Here is a 23,267-nt window from a genome sequence, read left to right on the forward strand (position 1 = left end):
GGTATGGTATGTGTGACCAGGGACTCAAGGAATACACTGTGGAGCCAATCTGGCTGTGACAAAGGAGCCAGGAGCCAGCAACACTTAAGGTTCACTATGTTAAAAAAACAAGGCAAAACGAAAAGCCTAAATTGTACGTGATGCTCTTTTTCTTTCTTCTAAAAAGCAAGACCACATCATCAGAAGACTTAAACAGCAAGAGAGAGGAGTTTAAGTTCTTCCTAGACAAAATTTCGATTCAACCTCACATTTTTAATGCTTCGAACCTTCTAAAAATAGTCTTTGAGAGCCAGAAGGAAGCTGAGTCGGTAAAATGCCTGCCATGCAAACATCAGGATCTGAGTGTGGGTCCTAATCACAGGGAAGGAGTTGGGCAAAGTAGCCCCATCTTAGTCCTGAAGCTATCACAGCTATATCCTGAAACACTCAAGCACACACTTATACACACACACACACACACACACACACACACACACACACACACACACGCGCGTGCACACACAGAGAACTGATTGCCAAAGAAACAAGGCATTTCACTGGGCAACCTGAGAATATGGCAAGAGTGAGCTCTGGATACGCCCTGGCTAGTTCCTCAGACAACTGGTAATAAGACACGGAATACAGATGCGGCAGCGGGGACAGCTGGCTGAGGACTCCATCTGTTCTCTGAACCTCCAGCTTGTGAGCATAGCGAAACATCTTCGGTTCCAGGATCTACAGGAAAGCAATTCCATCCACTTCAGTTAGTGCTTTTTTCTAGGTCCTCTAAAGTTCAGCTATAATTAACAACACAAAACAAGAAACTCTCCTATACGATAGTCCAGTATAAAATCTGTATAGCCATTATATTGCTATATTAATCTCTAGTGCTTGAAATGTCTGCAGAAGATTTGCATTCCACGCATCCAGCACCAGCGATGGAGGCTCACAGTATAGGCTGGAGCAGCTTACTGTGCAATGACTTGAAAAAAGATCAATCACTTTTTTAGCTAAAAATATAATTGCACAGAAAAGTGCAAATAGGAAAAGGCCTTGAAACCACTAATCACTAGGCAGACCATGAACCGTGACTGTCCCTGACTTACACTACGTGGAGCACTAGAGTGCTGGCTGACTTTCTTCATTTAAAAAAAAAAAATTGAAATTGATATAATTCCTTAGTTGGTCTTGTATGTGTGTATACGTCTACTCCAATCCCACTTGAAGGTCTTGTTAACAGTCAATGCATCTTGCCTTATTATCAGTCAGCTAAATATTGGATAGTAATGGTAACCTAAGAAAAGTAGTAAAGGTATCATAAAGGGTTAATAGCTTTTACCTGGTTTTCAAAACAAACAAACAAAAACCCTAACCCACTGCATGCTCCTTTTCCGCATCTGTCAAACAGGAAACTGTCGCTCCTGTATATCAGTCCTAATCAGTAAATCCTTGTAAGTACAAAATTACAGCCCTCCTCTACAGAGCACTTCTGAGTGCTCCTATTACTTAAAGATTTAAATAGCTATACTGTCTTTGGCTTGCACTTCTATTGGCAATCGGAACTTGGTGCCATACTTTTCTATCGATGTTACTATGTATTATTGGCAGAAAGAGCTCTCTGTCGAACCCTGAATAAAGACTGTTTGAACACGAACCTGTAAGAGTTGCATAGCGACTTCGTAGATACTTCTAGAAGAGTCAGCTGCTTTAAACAGTATTAGGTTTAGGAGCATCACGGTGTCACACTGGTAGTCCCTGAGGATAAATGTCCCACGTTAGGAAGGCAATGCTTAGCAGTGTTCACACCAGCTAACTCACACGGCAGACAACTGGTAAGGTTCTGCATGGCTTCTGAGGCCACAGGTTGACCTCCTCTTTTTTGGCTTTTCAAGACAGTGTTTCTCTGTATAGTCTTGGCTGTCCTGGAATTGACTCTGTAGACGAGGCTGGCCTTGAACTCACAGAGAAAGAGAGAGAGATCTGCCTGCCTCTGCCTCTCCAGTACTGGGATTAGAGGCGTGTGCCACCACACCCAGCTGGGATTTTCCTTTTTTAAGACAAGAGATTTGGGGTTGGGGGGTGGAGAGATCATTATCCTTTATTGGCTTAATTTCATCAGCATTCAAGGAAAGAAGAAATGGGGTTCTTAATACTTCTGAAGGCCTTTCTTGAAAGCAGACACACAAACCACTGTAAGTGCACTGGGCAGCAGCGTGCGGACTGAAATACCTGTTCTGGAACACGTTGGCAATGGCTCTGAAGCAGCCGGCTGCCACCCTCCGGGAGCCGGTGTAGCATCGGTCCACGGCCCAGTACATCAGGCTGCTCTGATCCGGGTTCAACTCCAGCAGCAATGTCACTGCCTCACAGCCCAACTGGTGAACCTGGGGGGAGGGGAGTCAGAACACAAGGTGCCTGCTGCAGATACAGCACATTGCGTGCCGACACAAAATTCAGCCTCCTTTTGTTCAGCCAATGCCTAATTTACTCACTGAAGGTGGAGGGGGGCGGGGCTAGGAATCACATGTGTATCTGTCTCTCTCTCTCTTTTTTCCCTGCAAGCCTTTTTGAGACTCTTCTAATAGAGCTCTAAGGCAGCCTATATCAGCGAGCAATGGTTACGAGCTTTCAGAAAAACGAATGGTGCCATTCTCAGAGATTCTTATCAAGTCTTCTTATGACTTGCAATAACTGAGTGTCGGGGAAGGGCAAGCCATTTCATACTGTGAAGTTGGTGTTGCCTACTGTGGAACAGCACGGCCATGGGGGGCAGGGAGGAGGGAGGGCAAGGAAGAATGGCCAACTCAAAGCAGGGATCAGAAACACAGCAAAGGGCATACTTCTCCATGCAGTGCAATGCCCTCTGATACTCTAGTTATTTACACTGAATCATATTAAGGTACACACATGGCACCGTATTAATCCTGTCCTATGTAAGGGAAATTAACATTGTTACACGAAGAATAAAAATTCCAACTTCCTTTGATGATATAGCCTAAGCCTATCTAATTTTATGACATATGCTTATATGGGGCAGGGTCTCTCACTTGTGCCCAGAGTTCACCAATGTTAGTCCAGCTGGCCAGCCTGCTGTGGCAATCCCAGCTGCTTTCTGAACACTGGAATTACGATAGGCTGTCACATCAGCTTGGCATTTACACGGGGGCTGGGGATCTGAACTAGGGTCCTTACACTTGCCTGGCAAGCACTTCAGTCACTGAGCCATCTCCACTGGCCTTATGGTTTTTTTTTGTACATATAATTCGATCCTTATTTTGAGGAAAACTTATTTCAGAGGTCCACAAATTAACTGCAAACAGTGCAGTGGTGATTTATTATGAAACATCAAAGGAACTGTTAACATTACCTTTTTATCCAGAGAGTCCAAAATGTTATCCAGCCATTTGTACAAATAGCCATCTGATGACAGTCCCACATTATCTGCAACAGGGCCACAACACAGTACAGCAGACATAGCCTTCAAATGATAATATCAGAATTACATTTAAAACATTTAAGAGGTTACATGTCACTGCTTAATGCGAAGAGGCAAGGTATTTTCACCCATGTGTACCTAGCCATGGTATCTTCCACAAAGATACGATGTGAAATATAAAAATATATAATGTCATATAGCTATAAATGTAAACTATTATGTGTATGTATATATACAATAGTGATTTTTTTGTGGTTCTGGGGATAAAAACTAGGGCTTATACACACCAGGCAAGCATTCTGCCAGTAAGTGGTACCCCTATCCTAGCAGTAACTTTTAATGTTTTTTTTTTTTTTCGAGACAGGGTTTCTCTGTGTATTCTTAGCTGTCCTGGACTCGCTTTGTAGACCAGGCTGGCCTTGAACTCACAGCGATCCGCCTGCCTCTGCCTCCCGAGTGCTGGGAAGCAATAACTTTTAAAAGTGAGGCAGTTTAGCATCACATCAAATTAACTATGCACTTTAAAGACAAGTAGACCATGAGAAAGAGCACTTAACTGTGAACAATACGTATCCCTTGGTGGGGAACCCTTGATCCTTCAGGAAAACAATGATGAGATCCTACAGATTTTTGACCTCTTTTGCACTATACTTTGGGTACCTGAACAAAGCTGCCAATGTGGCAGACAAATCCACCCTAAACACTCTCAGGGGCTCTGAAGAAGTCCTTTTCTGTTCATGATATCACGTAAGGAGAGACAGAAAAACAAAACAAAAACAAAAAATGAACTTGTCTCTTAACATAGTAAAAGGAAGTCAGGGATCTAAGGAAATACCTTTAGTGCACAGTATTGATGTCTATTGATTTGCATGTTCCTATCACTGTATCTGTCCAAAGGCGTAAACATGATGCTAAAGGGTCCTGCCCAGTGACTGAACAGCATAAACAGACTGTGACGAAGGCTCTGTTGAGGAAAAATGCTTCTTCTCTGGTGCACTGTGAATATAAACACAGGTAGACAGAGTTACTTCTAGGCCATTTTATTCATGTCAACTTGTCGGTTAGAAAGCCGACGGCTGTAAGATAGAAGGAGGAAGTTTCGTTTGACTACACCTAAGGCCTCCAGGCACGATGCTGCCAGAGACTGAGGAGGGAGCTCAAGTCAGGACCAGGCTCTTCCTGGCTGGCTGACGACTCCACGAGGACGTTACCCCGGGCTTGATTTATTGTTAAACGAGGGCTTTTGACTAGAAGCCACACATCATACACCTTGACGAGAGAGCAAAGAAGAGTAGATCCACTTCAAGTCATCTGTGCAGACTGCTGTCTCTGTCTGTGCCCTGCAATGGTGCCACAGGCCTGCGCGGCTCTGCTAACGGTTCAGGGGAACGTCCCACCCTCCAAGCCCTATCCTACTGCCTTAGTGAGGAGAACAGTGGCTGTGATGAGACACCGTGACCTAAAGCCAACTCGGGGAGGAAAGGACTTGTTTTACTCACATTTCCACATTAACAGGTTACCATGGCTTCCTTAGCTTGCTTTCCTAGAGAACCCAGGACCACCAGCTCAGGGACGGCTCCACCCACAGTGAGCTGCGCCCTCCCCCCCACCTACCATCAATCACTAATTAAGAAAATGCTCTTCAGCCAGGCCTGATGGAGGCATTTTCTCAATTGAGGTTCCCTCTTCTCAGATCGCTGTAGCCTGTGTTAAGTCGACCTAGAACTAGCCAGCACACCTTCCCTAGATACTCGCTGCATCAAGGTATGGTGTGGAATTTGGGCTAGGTGTGGTGGCGCGCGCCTGTATGCCCAGCACATGGGAGGCAGAGGCAGGCAGATCCCTGTGAGTTCAAGGCCAGCCTGGTCTACAGAGTGAATTCCAGGACAGGCAAGGATGTCTTTAGAAGGGACACTGAGGAACTTAGAAACCCCGTTATGAAAGAAAAGCACAAAAGAAAAAGAAAAACAATATCTCAATAAATCAAGATGGAAGCTCTGGGAAAAGTGCATAGTAACAAAATTAAACTTATCTTTACATTAGCCACTTTCCACACCGAAAATGTAAAGGAGAAAAAATGCTTGACCCTTAAGTCATTTTCCTTTCAAAGGACAAAAACAAAACAAGAACTCCTGTGCTTAAAATTAATGAATCTAATTATGTACTTAAAAGATCCTGTTAGCCGGGCGTGGTGGCACACACTTTTAATCCCAGCACTTGGGAGGCAGAGGTAGGCGGATTGCTGCGAGTTCGAGGCCAGCCTGGTCTACCAAATGATAGCCAAGGCTACACAGAGAAACCCTGTCTTGAAAAACAAAAAAACAAAAAAAGAAAGATCTTGTTAAAAATACAATCCATGTGTTAAAAAGCCCAAGGTTAGTATATATTACTTAAAATAACAAAATAATCATATTTGGAGAGAAAAAAAAAACCTTATCCTGTATACAAAAGGCTTATAAGCCATTTTTTAAACTCTTGTTTTGGAAAGAATTTATGACTTGTTAAAGCACAGTTGTATAAATTAATCTTCATAGCATATTTCTCAGTGCCCGCTCGAAAACAGGCACACCCCTGTTAAGTAACCCCGTCAGCAACACTGTCCACTGGCTTTGATTTGCCCATCGTCTGCACTTCTATCTGAGGTGTGCCTTGTTCATTTTATTCTCAGTCACTGCCGTGAGTGCTACGCTCCTGGCTGCATCCACACAAACCTGTCCAAAGCGCTCATTCCAGTCGGTACCTCCTGAATTTTGGATGAGTGTCTTCATGGTTGCTGAAAATCCCTACTGCTTGGTTGCTTCTTGGTTCCTAGTTACTGACACTAATTCTGAGGTTTAAAAAAAAAATTATTTTGCCATTGACATTGTGCTGACAGTTTCCCAGGATGCTCACAAGTTGGTGCTTTTGTGGGGCTGGAGAGATGGCTCAGTGGTTAAGAGCACGGGTTGCTCTTCCGGAGGACCAGGCGTTCAATTCCCAGCATGCAAATGGCAGCTCAAAACTGTCCGTAACTCCAGGACCTGACATCCCCACACAGACATATGTACAGGCAGAACACCAATGCAATAAAATAAAATTTAAAAAATCATAAAAAAATATTACATTTATTTATTGGTGTGTATGTGTGTGCCAGCACACACATATGCGTGTATATGTACACGTGTATGTCCATGACTTAGAGCTGGTGTGGTGGTCACAGGCAACTTGCAGACCAACGTGAGTCCCAGAGAGCTGACTCAGGTTGTCGGTCTAGACAGGAAATGCCTTTCCCTACCAGCTCCTTCCTTCAGATGCAAAGCCTCGAAGGAGCGGGAGGAGGAGGACGGTCTCCTAACGTCCCAGAGAGCACTGAGAAACCACGAGCCTACCTGGAACGTTCTGAATGATATTCGCCACTAAGGCACTGAAATGGCATCGGATGTCCTTCAGGGTGTCCGAGTCCTTCTCGTTCTCCGCTTCCAGAAGTTGCCGGGTCAAGTCTACATACTCCAACAGTGTGTTGTTGAGAAAGTGCGTCTCGTTCTCAAGGCCGCCGCTTGCACTGAGAAGAGAACATGGGGGAGATGTTGACTCTTGGTCCCAGCTAAAAGGAGCACAGATGCCACTAGCCACAACCAGAACGGCACACGGTGAACGTGGTGTGCTGGTGGCAGAACGACACTTGGAAGATATGAAAACGAAAGAACTATTATTTTGGCTCACTTACATATAAAAGGTAAGCGGTACTTCTTCAGCAAGGAAGTGCAACTGCAATTTCACACCTAACTTTTTGTTTGTTTGTTTGTTTGTTTGTTCGTTTGTTTGTTTTGAGACAGGGTTTCTCTATATTATCTTGGCTGTCCTGAACTCTGTAGACCAGGCTGGCTTCAAACTCACAGCGATCTGTCTGCCTCTGCCTCTGGCGTGTTAGGATTAAAGGCGCCTGGCTTCATACCTAACTTTTTTTTTTTTTTTAAGATTTATTTATTATTATGTATACAGTGCTCTGCTTGCATGTATGTCTGCAGGTCAGAGCAGGGCATCAGATCACATTTATAGATGGTTGTGAGCCACCATGTGGTTGCTGGGAATTGAACTCATAACCTCTGGAAGAGCAGTCAGTGCTCTGAACGGCTGAGCCATCTCTCCAGCCCTCATACCTAACTTTTACAACAACTAAAAATTACTGCCTCTCGGCATATCTAGCTTGTGGTAAGGAGGTGGGCGGCCTGCTGGGGGCAGTAGCGGGTGAGGGATGTGCCAGGTCCAGCTGGTCTCCAGTCTCCGATGCTCTCCATGGCACACCTTTAACAGTTGCTTATCCCTAGCCCTCTGAGATGACAGGTGCTATTAAGTATATACTTAAGAGAGAATTCAAGGGCACAGCGCTGGACCTCAGACTGCTTCGGACTCCCTGCTCTGGGGTGCCGTGGGGTACTTAGAGTCAGGGTGTAGTCAGAAGTTAGACTCCTATCTTGTTCCGTCAGCTCTTAGCTATATACCCAGAACTATGACAGTATGTTTCAATGAAAAATGTCCCCACATGAGCCACTCTGCCTAAAACGACCCTGCAAACAATAAGTGCTTGCTATATAAATCAAAGGGCATTGCATTTCTGTTTACCAAGGCCAACTCTTATTGTATTGGGAAAGCACTTCTACATAATACTTTTAAAGTAAAAAAAAATTTTTTTTGCTTGTTATATCTTAAAAAAATACTGATTACACAAAAACAATAGTAAGATGTTTGAAAGGCCATATTTTAAAAAAATCATTTATAGGGGGCTGGAGAGAAATGCTCAGGTTAAGAGCACTGGCTGCTTTTCTAGAGGTCCTGAGTTCAATTCCCAGCATCCACAGGATGGCTCACAGACACCTATAATGAGATCTGGTGCCCTCTTCTGGTGTGTCAGCAAATGTGTAGGCAAATAAGTAAATCTTTTACAAAAAATTCCATCTATAACAATAAACATGTTCTGAATGAACTGATTACTCAGATTCTGACTTCTGTGAAAGACTATGTATTCTTTGCCCTCAAATCGTGACAAATTAGTAAGCTGCCACTTACACTAGCAAAGAATGTTAAACTTAAATATCCACTGAGTGGCTACTGTACACACTAGGCACTGTGTGTGTACAGGCTCCCTGCCTTCTGGTGTTCAAAATGTCCCCAGCCTTACCCATGTGGGACCGAGGACATGATCCACAGCAGACAACCTTTTATTGATTTTTCTCTTAGGAAAAAAAAAAAAAAAACCAACCAAAATAGCTCTTTTCTTAAACAATTACTGCTCAGTAGTGGGGATGTTTTCTAAAGTTCATTTTCTTTTTTCTTTCTTTTTTCTTCTTCTTCTTTTTTTTTTTTTTTTTTTTGGTTGTTTCTTTTTTTATTTTATTTATTTATTTATGTTTAATTAATTTATTCAGATTATAACTCAACTGATATCCCATCACTTGTATCCTCCTGTTCCACCCTCCCTCCCGTTTTCACCTTATTCCCCTCCCCTCCCCTAGGTCTATGACCGATGGGGACCTCCTCCCCTACTATATGGTCATAGGCTAATTATGTGCCACCAGGTTCAATACACCAATATTTGGTAGTTATCCGAAGCAGAACCATTTGAAGAGCCTCCACTCTCTGCCACCACGTTCAAAGGGCCACAAACGGCTTGTATCATAGACACTCTTGTTTGTCATCAAATACACAAATCTCTCCCTCTTTTTTTTTTAATAACTTCGACTGGATGGCCTTTAATGTTTTCTTTGCTTTCCAGTCAACATGAAGGAAAAGCGAATCTATGGCTTTAAAATTCTCTTCCACTAAACCTCTATTTTAAGAGTCTGTGACAAGCTTCTGATGCTAGCTCTGAAAGGTGTTAGGCACACAAAGCTCATAGCCAGGACAAATGCCAGCATACACTGTTACTACGCTTGTTAAATTATCGATGTGTTCCTTCCATCCAGACTTCCTTCCGGTTACCACCTGTGCACAAGGTCAGACCCATTACTTTTTGCCTTCAAAGGCCAGGTGACCTCCTAAGGACATTGCTCACTTTTGTCTTTTGTTTTTGATTTTTTGAGACAATGTTTCTCTGTGTAGCCTTGGCTGTCCTGGATTTACCTTGTAGACCAGGCTAGCCTCGAACTCACAGTGATCTGCCTTCCCCTGCCTCCCTGAGGCGGGGATTACAGGCGTGTGCCACCATGCCCAGTTGGAAACTGCTCACTTTGAACTCAGAGCTAATGGTATTTTCCTCAAGGCTCTTTGTCCTACCGTCACAACTAACCCCAAGATTTATGGTTTGTGACTGGAGGAAGCAGCTATGAATTACACCAGGAAAGTTTATAATATCCCCAGCAGGATCAGCAACAGCTCATCAGAAGAAATTTGCATACCTTGTTAATAATTAGCCTTTGAACATGGGGCGTATTTTTTCAAGCCCAAAGATATTTACATTCAAAATTAGGTAAGATATTGTAAATCTGACAAGAAAAGGCCACCACTAATGCCTTTTCCTAGAAATGAAGGCTCTGACCAAATATCAAAGGCATGGGCACATTAGATCTAATTTTTGACCAACCTAGTCCAGATTTTCTTTCTATCATCATCATCACCATCGTTAATTATTATTATTATTAGTAGTAGTATTTTGGTCACTCTGTAGCTCAGCCAAGCCTCAACCTGAAGGCAATCTGCCTCTGCTTCTGGTGGTCCATAATTTCTGGCTGTTGGTTAATAATGCTAGATGTCTCTTTAATTGGTAAATACTATTCACAGATGTTGACATTTGTATGAGACAAATATTTTTGTTACAATGGTGCTTTTCTGTTTCCACATATTTCAAGGAGAAAACGCATTCTCTAATCACCCCAAAGTTTGGAAAGTCAGAATTCAACACCGACCTGTGACTAATGACACCTGCATCTGCCAGCAGCTCAAATATCCGTACCAGCTGGACTCGTAGAATGTCTCGACGCCTGCGCCGTTTCATATTCTGTCCCAAACATACAAAGACGTGTTAAAGAAAACACCGGAGAAACTCATAGGAAGCTGCCCATGTGATCTGGGAAGTCAGTGGTGTGAACGCAGGGAGAGAAGCGGCTCATCACGGTTACACAGCTGGTACAGCATGGTTGCCCAGGGTACACAGCTGGTACAGCATGGTTGCCCAGGGTGTGCCGCCTGTGGTCTCCAAGGGACAGGCCTGTGGATGGTGGGATATTAACGAGCAAAACAAAACCACGAGACATTTTATAAGCGTATCCCTCCTATGTGCGGCACTAATAGAATCCTACAGTCACTCTTTGGTGGTTTGTCAGCCTGCTGATTGAGAGGAGCTAATTAGTGAAGTCTTGTCACTGAGTTATGAGGAGCCCCGACGATTCAGAGAACTAGGCCCAATGGGTTAGAAGCCTAAAGTTTTGTTCACGCCTGCCTCACAATAAATGAGGTTTTGCAGCAGAAAGTAGAAACAAAAGCAGAGGGAAGCACGGCCTGCTGTGGGAGCAGACAAGGAGAGCGATGGTCAGTTAAGAAAGAGCCAAACCATCCCAATGGGGTGCTGATTCCTAGAGCAAGTCAAAGGGGAGCAAGAGAGCAACCTCCTGCATCACTTTCTAACCCACCTCCTCTCACTTACAAAGTAACTTTCCTAATCCAGAGCAACTCAACGTTTTCCTTGATCTTCCTCTTCCACAGCCCATCCACCTTCCCGCCCCTCAGAAGCAGGCTTGCTTGCCGACTCATTCCTATCAGTCCTCAAGGGTGTTTTAAGGTGCTCACATCCAATTATCTTCATAGGGAGACAGGGGACTTTCCCTATGCAGACTCTCAAATCAGAACAGGAACTCAAGTACATCTTCGCTGCAATGTCACAGTCTGTGACCAATGGGGAAGGCCACTGCTACCCTACAGGGTGGAAGGGAGGACGGGAAGGAGCAACGGCATGGCTTCAAAAGTCTCTTTACAGGACAGCAGCTTGGGTTTCTCAGAGGAGCTCACCACCCCAGTGTTCACAGGGAGTCTCCCCAGGGAGCTGCAGCCGATGCCTGTAAGCTGCTTCACGGAAGTGGATGCTACGCGCTGCCCCAGGGACTCTAACTGGACAGGCCTAGCAGGTAAGTTTTAGCAAGATCCTTGCATAATTCTCATATGTCACTGTGATAGAGGAACCACTGCACTACAGGACAGAATGAAAACCAAGCTTCTTTGGTGAGAAAATTCGTAATGAGCTAGATAGCCTAATATTCAACTACTTTCATATATATATATATATATATATATATATATATATATATATATATGTGTGTGTGTGTGTGTGTGTGTGTGTGTGTGTGTGTGTGTGTGTGTGTGTGTGTTGTATTTTCTGGCATATAAGACGACCCCCCTCACCTTAACTTTAACTTTTCCAGTTAAAATATAGAGGTCTGAAATATATTTGCTGTATAAGACCACCCCTCTTCCAACGCACACCCTGTGCAGCAGACTCCGGCTGCAAACTCTATATTTTAGCTAGGAAAGTCAAAGGTCGGAGTCATCTATATGCCAGAAAATACGGTAATCATGCAGAAAAGAAGCCATTTCTGGATTCTTTTATAATACCGCTAAATGTTGTTTTTCTGCCTACAGTGCCTTTGTCCATTGGGGGGAAAACTGTTGCACGATCAGCTCGTGTATCAGCTCTTCTTGATAATGCAGGCAGAGTCTTGGGGCATAATCCTCTGCATTTCTCTAAGCTCATATCCGTGTGTCACAGCAAACTGGTGTAATTACACTTCACACACTCCTAAGTTCTGACTGTTTCTGAAGGTTTCCGTTCTGTAGCTGGGACACTTGGGAAGCAGCACTGTCAAGTCGGGCCACTCGCTGCCTGGTAAGGAAAGTTTGCTGGGAAGCACCCACAGCTGACCGCTGAGGACAGCAGCCTATGGCTGTGTTTGTGCTGCTGCTGGCAAGGCTGCACATTCACTGTGCGGCCATTCTCAGAGAGCTGCCGACTCTGTGCACATCCTGGGTGCTGCTTTCCTTTATGCTTTGCTGACTTGCTGACCACTTTACTTCTGGCTTTCTGCATGTGATGTACTGGGTGGGGAGATAATCTACATGTGAAAAGACAAGTTTAAAACCCACCAGACAGCTGGGCATGGTGGCTCACGCTTTTAATCCCAGCACTAGGGAGGCACAGGCCAGCGGAGTTCGTGAGCTTGAGGCCACCCCGGTCTACACAGTAAGTTTTAGACAACACTGGGCTATAGTGTGAGACGCTGTCTATAAAGGGACAATAAACAATAACAGAACACACCAATCTTATACTTCTTAATTTCTACCCTTACTATACTATTTAGGGAATAGCAAGACAATGTTTACCACATAAATATTTACTGATGGGAAACTCATAGCAGCTTACCTCTGGCCTTCTTTCAAGTGCTTCCTTAATTATGGGATGTAACTCCTCTATTAGTTCCCTAGAAGAAAAATAGTATATATTATTGGCACCGACAGCTAAGTAGGTAGAATCTGCAAATACAAACGGAAACAGCGGAGACTGACAAGTGTTAACACTAAACCTACTGTTTTAAACAGTTAATGTTTATTTTGATTATAAAGCATTTAATTGAACACTTGGAATCTGCAGAACATGGCATAAGCCTCTCCATGTATAGAGGAAAATCACATCCATATTATCACTTCACTGTTTTGTGAACTGCATATGTTTTATGGAGTTGGAACATGGTTATGTATAAAATGTTCTCTCTTCATCCTTTTACCTTAGCACACTAACAGTCATGTGTGTTAGGGTAGCAGTCATGTGTGTTAGGGTAACAGTCATGTGTGTTAGGGTAACAGTCATGTGTGTTAGGGTAACAGTCATGTGTGTTTGTTAGGGTAACAGTCATGTGTGTTTGTTAGGGTAACAGTCATGTGTGTTTGTTAGGGTAACAGTCATGTGTGTTAGGGTAACATTCATGTGTGTTAGGGTAACATTCATGTGTGTTAGGGTAACAGTCATGTGTGTTAGGGTAACATTCTACCAGACGGCAGGCTGGCCTGGTCTTCCTGGAGACAGTCAGAAACAAAGACAACTGGTCAACACATGCAGTTGTTTACTGAACCAGGATTTGGAACAGCAGAAGATTACACAGAACCTAGTTTATAGTTTGATTTAAACTGAGAATGTGCTCACTGCACAGGATTGAGAAAAAAAAATTACAAGCCCAAGTAAACAAAATCCACACATGGTTTGACCATTTATATAAAAAGTGCCGGTGTCAGGAGAACAAGTCTGTGGAGAAAATAAAGTTTTAGCTTTCTCTATACAGATGGAAAAGAGATGGCTCAAATTCACTGACTCGCCGGCAGGATGGCTGACGCGGAGATGCCAGGGCCGGTGGGAAACTGTTCCATTCCACTGCCCCGCTCTGTCTAGCGCACAGAGAGTGCAAGAAGAGAGTTACCGAAAGGCTCCTGGGTTGGTCCTGCCGAGGCCGAGAACGAGGGACTCCGTGACTTCCACGCTCTCAGAGCGCATCATTGGGACTATGTGCTTAAACAGGGATGAAGCGGATGGGAGGCCAATAAGCTGTGGGAGAAAAATCAAATAGCCACTTACAACTAGGTAGCCCGCCAAAATCACTTCACATTTCAACGATCTCTGGGGAAAACAATGACTAGGTGACGTGCCTGCGGCAAACACAGGCTGAGTAAACTCGCTTTCAGTGCACGAGACGTAGAGAAGGCAACTGACCCGCCCGAGGGCGTACTGCAAGCTCATCCCCAGAACCTGTGTGTGGGTCTCTACTTCTCAGATTTACCACCACACAGCAGCCCATGGATCCATCAGATAATTTCTTTTTTTTAAAATTTTATTAATTTATTCATATTACATCTCAATGGTTATCCCATCCCTTGTATCCTCCCATTCCTCCCTCCCTCCCATTTTCCCCTTACTCCCTTCCCCTATGACTGTGACTGAGGGGGACCTCCTCCCCCTGTATATGCTCATAGGGTATCAAGTCTCTTCTTGGTAGCCTGCTGTCCTTCCTCTGAGTGCCACCAGGTCTCCCCATTCAGGGGACGTGGTCAAATATGAGGCACCAGAGTCATCAGATAATTTCTATGTTTTGATCCCTAAACACAAGAGAAACAAAATTCTGACACCTCAGGTCTTAGGTTTCCGTAAACCGTGGCCATGGTGTCTTGTTTCCTACCACAGAATCTATTTAAAAGTTCTTCTCGAGTTTTCATTATGTTACTGTGAGACTTCAGCAAATTCTGTAACTGCATTTCTCAAAGATGAGTTCTGGAACAAGGCGTGGCAGGTCGCTCCTGTGATGCCAGGCCTGGGGCAGCTAGAACAGGAGGACGGCTGGAAGTCTGAGGCCAGCTCAGGCCACACGGTAAGTAAGTTCTAAGCCAGCCTGGGTTATATGTGAGGCACATATGTGTCAAAAATAGTAAGTGAATGAATGCATGACTCCTCTTGACAATGGGAAGTGTAAGGCCTCAGGGAGCAGAATAAAGGAAACATGTGTTATTCCCTTTAAAGTATTCAGTATGCTATTTCTATGAACGTGGTCCCGTTTGCCCAGGGAACAACTCAATTCTTGATTCTAACTAGAAATCCACAAAAATAACAATAAGACAGAATTTCTTAGATTTTTTTTTTTCTTTTCTCCTTTTTCAGTGGAAACAAGCAATATATTCTTCAACCAATGTATTTTGTTTTCTATGAGGGGAAATGTAAAACATCGCTTTCGTGGAACCACTGGGGCTCCACAGAGGGTGACAAAGGCCCACCTTGGAATCCATGCTGCAGCCACTGTCAGGGGTGGACGCCAGCGTCTCAGGGGGAGAGCATCTCACGGAGCCTGCGGATGCTGAAGGGGAGGTGGAGGTGGCTGCGCTGCAGCAGAGAATCAGGTAGCTTCTCCACAGGCCAATGTATGAGTCACTGCTTGTGGTGGTATTTACTTTCTTAGCATTGATGGGGCTACTAGAAAAAAAAAAAAAAAAAAAAAAAAAAGGTAGAAATCATACATGTTTTAAAGCAATATTTTTACTGGAAAATTCCACAATTTATTCAACATATTTTGTTCATATTCTTTATATTCACCCATCATTGGCACTTTGTTCCAAGTATGTCTTCCTCCCTCCCTCCCCCTGGCCTCCACCCTCCCCACCTCCACCTGTTATTAGAAGCCCCACATTAGTGCTACTCACACCTGTGGCTCAGACTATACACTGGGGCATGTGTCGCCCACTGGCGGCCACGCCCTGATATGAGTGCCTATCTCTCCTCAGCAACACATTTTGAAAGCTTTTATTTAACTAATGCCAAACTGTCTACCAATTTAAAGAGCGATGGTTAGCATAAAGTTTTTATCACAAGTATTCAGTCTTTGTGAAGGACCAAAGAGAGAGAGTTCTAGATGCCCACTGTGTGAGACAGAATAGATAAGACAGATTTCTGTAAATCCACCTTTCATACCTCTCCCCACCGTCATAAGATAGCATGACTTACAGACTTTCAGGGTATGTCACTTTGCATACATAACAAAAGCTGATTATCTATTTTAAAGTATGTCCTATAGAGCCGGGCGTGGTGGCGCACGCCTTTAATTCCAGCACTTGGGATGCGGAGGCAGAGGCAGGCGGATTGCTGTGAGTTCGAGGCCAGCCTGGTCTACAAAGCGAGTCTAGGACAGCACAGAGAAACCTGTCTCAAAAAAAAAAAAAAAAAAAAAAAAATAAATAAATAAAATAAAATATGTCCTATAAAAGGGACTTACTTTATATCAACCTGGGGGGACAACAGCTGCAGCCTGGTGTATCCAAACATCCACGCATAGCTCACAGCTGTAGGGCAGTGTTTAGGAAGATTTTCTTGCTTTAGAAAACTGGAGAGACTTATAATCCATGGGTCTTGGCCTTGGGTCACATGTGCAAATATCCAAATGTGTGAGGGACTGATCACATCAAACTGGTGGCTGATGGGAGAGGAGTTCCAGTCGGCTAATGTTTGTAGATCTACCGAGCTAGGGCAATACAGCAACGTAGTCTAGAAAGAGAGCAAATAATTACCAGGCATTTGAGTAACTTTCAAAGTTTGTCATAGGAGGTGCTTTATACCAGAAGTAGACTACCAGTGTTTTCTGGAATAGAAGATACAGAGTGTGGTGGAGGTAGGTTTGAGGGAGTAGTGAAAAGCCTGATGTTCCCACGTGGTTTAATCCTCAGGAGACACAGGTTGTAGCTTTCCTTATTTCTAAAAGGCTGTGTGGACCAAGAAGGATAAGAGCCATCGCTTAAGTGATTCCTGTGTGAGTACTCAACTTTTGTGGCTCCATGGAATTCTTTAGAAATAAAACAAAAAACATTAGCTTTCATCCCGATGACACGGAGCAGCCTGTAATGTGAACTGTGTCCAGGGGTGCACATAATTAGAAAATGTATTCCTTAACATTCAGGTTCTTAAATAAATTAATATCTACCTTTTTTAAAAAATTGAAAAAAAATCTACCTTTTTCATTGTATGCATTAAGTACTATTTAAGGCATTATTAAGTCACTTATTACTCTACTCTACACAATTCTTTTAAGTATATACATTTTAAATCATGTCTTAGGCTTATAAAATGTTATTATTATCTGCCTGAGTTTGTGTATTACAATGAGTTATGAGAACCAGGTGCTGAGCAGAAAGCAAGTAAGTCTTTCATCTATGTAATCCAAAACAGGAGAATTAAAAACTCAAGTAGTAAATGTCATATTTGTTCCTATATCAACCTTGGAATACTGACCTGACTCCTTTCCCCACTCTACCCACACTGCATAAAACTAAAAGCAGTTTGTACGAGTTAGGCTGGATATGGTCCTAGGTCTGATCTCAAGCATAGCAAAAAGAGGAGAGGAAAAGTGGGAAGAGGGGGAAGGAGAAAAACAGATAAAGAAATTTATGCCATCAGTTTTCTTTCTAATGTGTTTGCTGATAAAGATGTTTCTCTACATTTTAACATACTATCTACTTAATTTCATAAAGCAAATAAAAATATTCACTGAAAAAGCAGAATATGTGTTTTTCCCTTTGAGCTCACGAGTGTTTCTCCCCAGGATTGTGGACCACGAAGCTGCAGACCACAGTCCAGTAACATCACATTTAAGGGAACCGTCTTAGGCAGAGACTAAAATTTTACCCAAATCAACTTACTTTTAATGGCCACAAGAACTAGTCACAGCATTAGTACACATGGTGACTTTAAAACCCTTTATATGCTGGAGAAATTCTCTCTAATGCACTGTTTGCTAAGGAGATGCATTTAACATCTACACACACACACACACACACACACACACGGGCACGAGCGCATGCGGGCACACACACACACGCGCACACACACACACGTGCATTCACCTGCATTAAGTCTTCAGATGGAGAAGAGTTGCTCTGCTTACCTGATCGGCCCCTGTGAGATGTATGAAGCTCTCAAGAATGGATGGGCTCAGCCTGTCCATCACGTCTATGGCTAACTCATCGTCACCCTACAAAGAGAAAACCGTATGTTTGAACAAATAAGGAATGCTTAAGGGAAGTACACGGTAGGAAGCAAAGCTGAGTCAAATTAGAATTTTTTCTTGTGAAGAGTTGGGGAGCAGGGTTGGGTGGGGTCGGGGGGTAGGATGGCTCTGCATCAGGCCCACTCCAGCAGGCAGCCGTAAAGTAAGCTAGACTTACACAGTGTGTGGCTTGACAGGACAGTCTTAAATACTTTCATGAGATTTCCATATGACACGCCTAAATCTTACCTTAGGTACCTCCAAAAGTGCAAATAAAGCCCGTATTTCTCTAAGGACACTGACAGCTAGTCTTCGTGTGGCGGGCCGACTGCTACAGAGGATGACCAGTGCAAAGCCTTCGACCACGTGGAACACAGAGGGATATGGGTTCCTTTCCAAAGGAGGTGGATGAGAACCTCCATTAACGATGCCATGCTTGAAAAACAAATGCAAGTTAAAAACAAACAAAAAATTTAAAAAAATGTATGAATTTGAAAAAGAAACAATAACCAGTATGGCAAATTACAAGCCTTATAGTAACAGGACTGCCTCAGCTCAAGTGATTTAAACAGCATTTACTTTATTAAAACATAATAGTGTGGACTGGGGCTGCTGCCATAGGCCTGCCACCAGTTTCAGGCCAGCACAGGATACAGAGGGAGTTCAAGGCCAGCTTGGGCAATTTAGTGAGACCGGGTCTCAAACTAAAAAGTAAGAGTAGGTCTTGGTGCATATTTCAGTAGTAGAGCCCTTCAGGAAAAGTGAGGCTTAGAGTTCAACAGATTCACATTGGCACAAAAGAAAAAGAGTAATAATAGGCGGAGAACAAAATGCCCCGTTGGCAGTTTAAATAGGCTGAGCTTTAACTTGTCAAGCTGACTGCCCTGTGACCTTGCAAGCGTCACCTAATCACTCTCAGTGCAATGTGTACACATAGGAAATGAGAGCCTGGACTGCATCTTTCACATGCGAGTGCAGGCTGGGTACACAGCATCACCTAGGAGCTTGTGAGCTGTATGCCAATTAAAGACCCTGGCTTGCCCAGGATGGTCCAGCTATAAGCGTCCAGGCTACAAAATCAACAGTGTGCACCTTCTATAGTGAACGACCACAGACCTGTGCACATAAGAAACCGGTGCCTTTGCAAAAACAATCAATCCAAATGACAGATCACTAGAGGTTTCACACATAAGGTTTGAAATGCTGGAAACGCCTTCATGTAAGAATTAACTCTACAGTTCCTATGTTAGATAAAACAACCTGTTACCAACAAAGAAGTCTAAAGTTTGGACACAGATGCTTGGTCCCCAGTATGTAAGTGAGGAGCAGGTCCAGCACAAGGGATTATTATCGACAGAAGGTCATCAAACAAGCAACAGCTGTAGAGCTGGAGACAGTCAATTTATGTTAACCTCACCGTCACCGGTCACAGCCAGAGAGAGAGCGCCGGAGTGCGTGGTACCTGGGAGTCCTGGGTCTTGTTATACGTCTGAGCAGCCTGTTTCCACTGGTTTATTAACTGTACCAACATCTTTACAGCGTTATCCAGAAGGGTGGGGTGGACATCAGTCACTTCACGAACAATAAAATACACAAATCCTGAAAGGACATCCTCCCGCCAATCCGGAAAATGGAGCATCAGTGCTTGCAGAGTGTTGAACGCCAGCGCCCGCAGCTCCTCGTCCATGTGGATGGTGAGCCTACCAACAATGGCATTCCATTAGCCAGCCTCGGAAGGAGATGCCGCTGCCTAGCACTTCACACTAAGATGGCTGATCTGTCCCTCCAAATACTCTGTGAGACCATAAAGACAGGGGCCCAGGCTCACACTGTCATGCCAGGAGCACCCTGTCTGTGCTGGTCTACAGTTTACAGCCCATGTGAATCTATTCACAATTGTTGATTTTTTTCTTTTTTAGTCTTGAATTTAATTGATAGGCTATTGTGTAGGAATACAGATGACAACAGGAATCCATTTCAAACTTCTTCAGGCCTTAAAATACTTTATAGTGCTCTCATATAATCAACAAAAATATGTCCAACCCACACAGGATCTTACTCAGGTACTGGAGAGGACACAACTAATCTTATCCACTTCTTACAGGTTGTGATGACTATACATAGCTCGCTACAGAGGTAATAATCAAGATGAAATCGATGGGGGATAACTCCTGAGGGTGATTTAGGAAGGAGATTTAGGAGTGAAATAATAAAAGGTCTACATTTTGAAAATAAAATGGGTCGATAGCCCATCAGGCCCAAAGAGCTAAGGCTCAATAATGCAGATATATTAATTACATTTTAAAAAGTTAAATTACTTTTTAAAGAATTCAGTATAATGATCATAATTTTAGTTATAAGATTTTTAACAAAAAAAGAAAAAGTGGTTGTAGTGACAGCTTTAGAATTTTGGTTTCTTTAAAAAACAGACTGTTTTTGGTTTAATCCCAGAAGTGAGGATATGGGGCTGCTTTGCAGCAGCTGACTATGATTTATCTTGTGCTCTAACGAAGATGTGATTTTGCCAGCTGCAGATAGTTTCTCTGATTGTGTGACATTTGGAATTCTGGGAACTTCTCAGAGGGTCTGTAAATGCTAGGGCCCCGAGAGGTGGGGCTGTTGTTGGTGGGATGTTGCTCACAAGTAGTCATGTGCCAAGAAGAAATGAAGGAGGAGGAGGAGGATCAGGAGCAGGAGGAGGAAGGCCAGGAGGAGGAGGAAGAGGAGGAGGAGCAGGAAGAGGAGGAAGAGCAGAAGGAGGAGAAGGAGCAGGAGGAGCAGGAGGAGGAGGAGGACCAGAAGCAGGAGCAGGAGGAGGAGGAGAAAGAGGAGGAGGAGCAGGAGGACGAGCAGGAGAAGGAGGAGCAGGAGGAAGAGTGGAAGGAGGAGCAGGAGGAGGAGCAGGAGGAGGAGGAGCAGGAGCAGGAGCAGAAACAGAAGGAGGAGCAGGAAGAAAAGAAATAATTAGATACGCTGGTGACAAAAATGAAACTTGACCCAAGGAATTCGATGCCCCAATCAGCAGGAAGTAGTCTAACAATAACATCGCCCCCTTTCCGAGCCCTGACTTTATTCAGGGATTCTTTCCTTTCCTCTCTATCCTTTATTCTTTCTTATCTAGTGTTAGGGGGATGAAAAGGTGGAAGGAAGAAGAACCCACAAAGTAGCAAAGGCTGGCTACAAATGATAGATCAAACAAAAAATGGGTGCAGTTCCAAAGCTGTGAGACACACCACCACATTAAAAACAAAAAGCAAAAAAAAAACAAACAAACAAAAAACCGTGATCTGGAGTTGATTATTTTAGTGGCCGGCACTAAAGGCAAAAACATTAAAGTTAGAAGTGACCCAAAGGAATAAGTAGTTAAAAAGCACACTATATGTGTGTGCATCATGGAAAGATGGAGTTGCCCACAGTGAGAGAGGGGGACGTTATGTCATTAAGAAGGGAGATATCACAGGCTTCTGAACTCACATCTGGTCTTCACTAAGCCAGCCTTCAACTGACAGAGAAGCTAGAGACATTGCAGCTCATGGGTTTTAGTCATGCAGCAGCTGCCTCAGCAGCCACAGCAGCAGCAGCAGCAGCAGCAGCAGCAGCAGCAGCAGCAGCAGCAGCACACCACAAAACCCACATGGTGGGGCTGCATCTCCACAGCCCAGCGTGCTGTCTCCAGGGGTGACACAGTGGCAGTGCTATCCACACTTGTTATCTCCACGGCTTTAAAATCCATGACTGTCTAAGTATCTCACACCCAATCAGTGTGACTCAGGATACACATGCCTGAGTTAATGAGTGCTCGTGCACAGGCAATAACAATGGGACCTGGCTAATTAGGATCTGGCTACTTAGAGTCAGGGGAGGGTCTTTCCCGAGACACTTCACAGAGATCTATACATTTACAACATGCCCTTCGCTGGTGTTTGTTTTCTGGCTTCCCTTATTTTTTGAGTAAAGAAGAGCTAGACATTATAATCCAAAAGACTATAGTCTAGAATCTTCCTGGCCGTGGAGGTAAATCAATGAAAAATGACAACTACAGGGAAAGAGTAAAACAAATAGCAGTTAAGCTGCCATTCACTGCTTAGAGGCTGGCTCCTTCCTTCCCCAGTGTCCCTGGCCCAGACCCTCTCAGGGGCAGCTTTGCTCTGGGGGAAGTGAGAGGGGAGACAGAGGAGAGTCATCTAGTGGGATCACCTTCCACAGAGACGGAGGTCAAGTGCAGCAGAGGTGGGACAGATGTGGTAGTACCCGCTCACTGCTCTCCTAAAAAAGAATGCTGCAGTTGACACTTCAGGTTCCTAATTGGGAACCACCTTTCAAATTCGGCACTCTGTTTATATTTTACTTATTTTATTTTGGAGGCGAGAACTCACTATGTAACATAGTCCAGCCTCTAACTCTTAAGTCTTCTGCCTCTGGCTCTTGAGTGCTGGGAGGTCACGTGGCAGCACATGACATGTAACTCTGCAATATAATTTATGGCAAGAATGAAGAGAGAAGAGTGGAGAGCTGGTTTGGAGGGTAGAGGAGCCTGCTGTGTAAGCCTGGGGACCTGAGCTCAATCCTGAGAGCCCACACAAAGATGGACTTAAAGGGCCAACTCCAATCCCAAAGTTACCCTCTAAGTTGTATACCCGTGCCGATGCATGTGCTGCCCCATCATATGCATGCGCATACAATACTAAGAATTTTTTTTAATTTAATTAAAAATTAAGAGAGATGTTTGGCACAGACATCAATGTCTGGGTAGTCAAGAGAGTAAGTCAGGAGGATTTCCAAGTTCAGGCCCGCCTGGCATACAGAGGGAAATCAAGGTCAACTATGGACAGCATAGTGTGACCTATTTCAAAATAAAGCATATGCAAAGCAGAAACAAAAGGGCTGGGATACAGCTATAGAGTCCTTGCCTAACATGGGCAAGACTTCAGGTTCCATTTGGTGCCACGAAACAACAAGGACGAGTCCCAGTGGGAAGAGAGAGACGTTTTGGAAAGGTGCAATTTCAAGTCAGCCCTCCTGACTTCTCATATCCCTCATAGCAAACAGACACCACTGTATCTGCCCGCAGCCCCAGCACCTGAGGGAGGTGCAAGCCTGTCTGTGAAATGCCAGGTGTTCTCGCCCAGGGCTGGAGCAGGTTTATGTAGCAATCTAGACACTATTTACACAATATGGTGGTTGCCCAGCAACCAGCAAACATCTTTCAATACAGCTGAACATTCACTGTCGGTAAGAGTCACTTTGTTTAGTTTTCCGCTAGGGTGTGGCTGGCCAACTGTGATTCTGGGCTGATTCCAGGCAGATGCCCAGTCATGTTT

General features: G+C 44.0%; 1 protein-coding gene across 5 annotated transcripts in view; it reads right to left on the minus strand.

Moving 5' to 3' along the window:
• Fryl (FRY like transcription coactivator) overlaps positions 1-23,267 on the minus strand; it is a 143,888-nt gene that overhangs the window by 56,821 nt on the left and 63,800 nt on the right. For all 5 annotated transcript variants that reach the window (XM_051170788.1, XM_051170785.1, XM_051170784.1 and 2 more), the window contains 14 exons: positions 19,409-19,646; positions 18,196-18,381; positions 17,845-17,931; positions 16,183-16,451; positions 15,191-15,386; positions 13,849-13,973; positions 12,801-12,858; positions 10,297-10,388; positions 6,784-6,956; positions 4,251-4,411; positions 3,347-3,457; positions 2,209-2,363; positions 1,635-1,734; positions 546-714 (listed from right to left, as the gene is read on the minus strand). In XM_051170788.1, the coding sequence (XP_051026745.1) occupies positions 546-714; positions 1,635-1,734; positions 2,209-2,363; positions 3,347-3,457; positions 4,251-4,411; positions 6,784-6,956; positions 10,297-10,388; positions 12,801-12,858; positions 13,849-13,973; positions 15,191-15,386; positions 16,183-16,451; positions 17,845-17,931; positions 18,196-18,381; positions 19,409-19,646 (2,120 nt within the window). The remainder of the gene's footprint in view (positions 1-545; positions 715-1,634; positions 1,735-2,208; positions 2,364-3,346; positions 3,458-4,250; positions 4,412-6,783; positions 6,957-10,296; positions 10,389-12,800; positions 12,859-13,848; positions 13,974-15,190; positions 15,387-16,182; positions 16,452-17,844; positions 17,932-18,195; positions 18,382-19,408; positions 19,647-23,267) is intronic.

The sequence above is a fragment of the Acomys russatus genome, chromosome 28 (assembly GCF_903995435.1).
Source record: "Acomys russatus chromosome 28, mAcoRus1.1, whole genome shotgun sequence".
Classification (NCBI taxonomy): domain Eukaryota; kingdom Metazoa; phylum Chordata; class Mammalia; order Rodentia; family Muridae; genus Acomys; species Acomys russatus.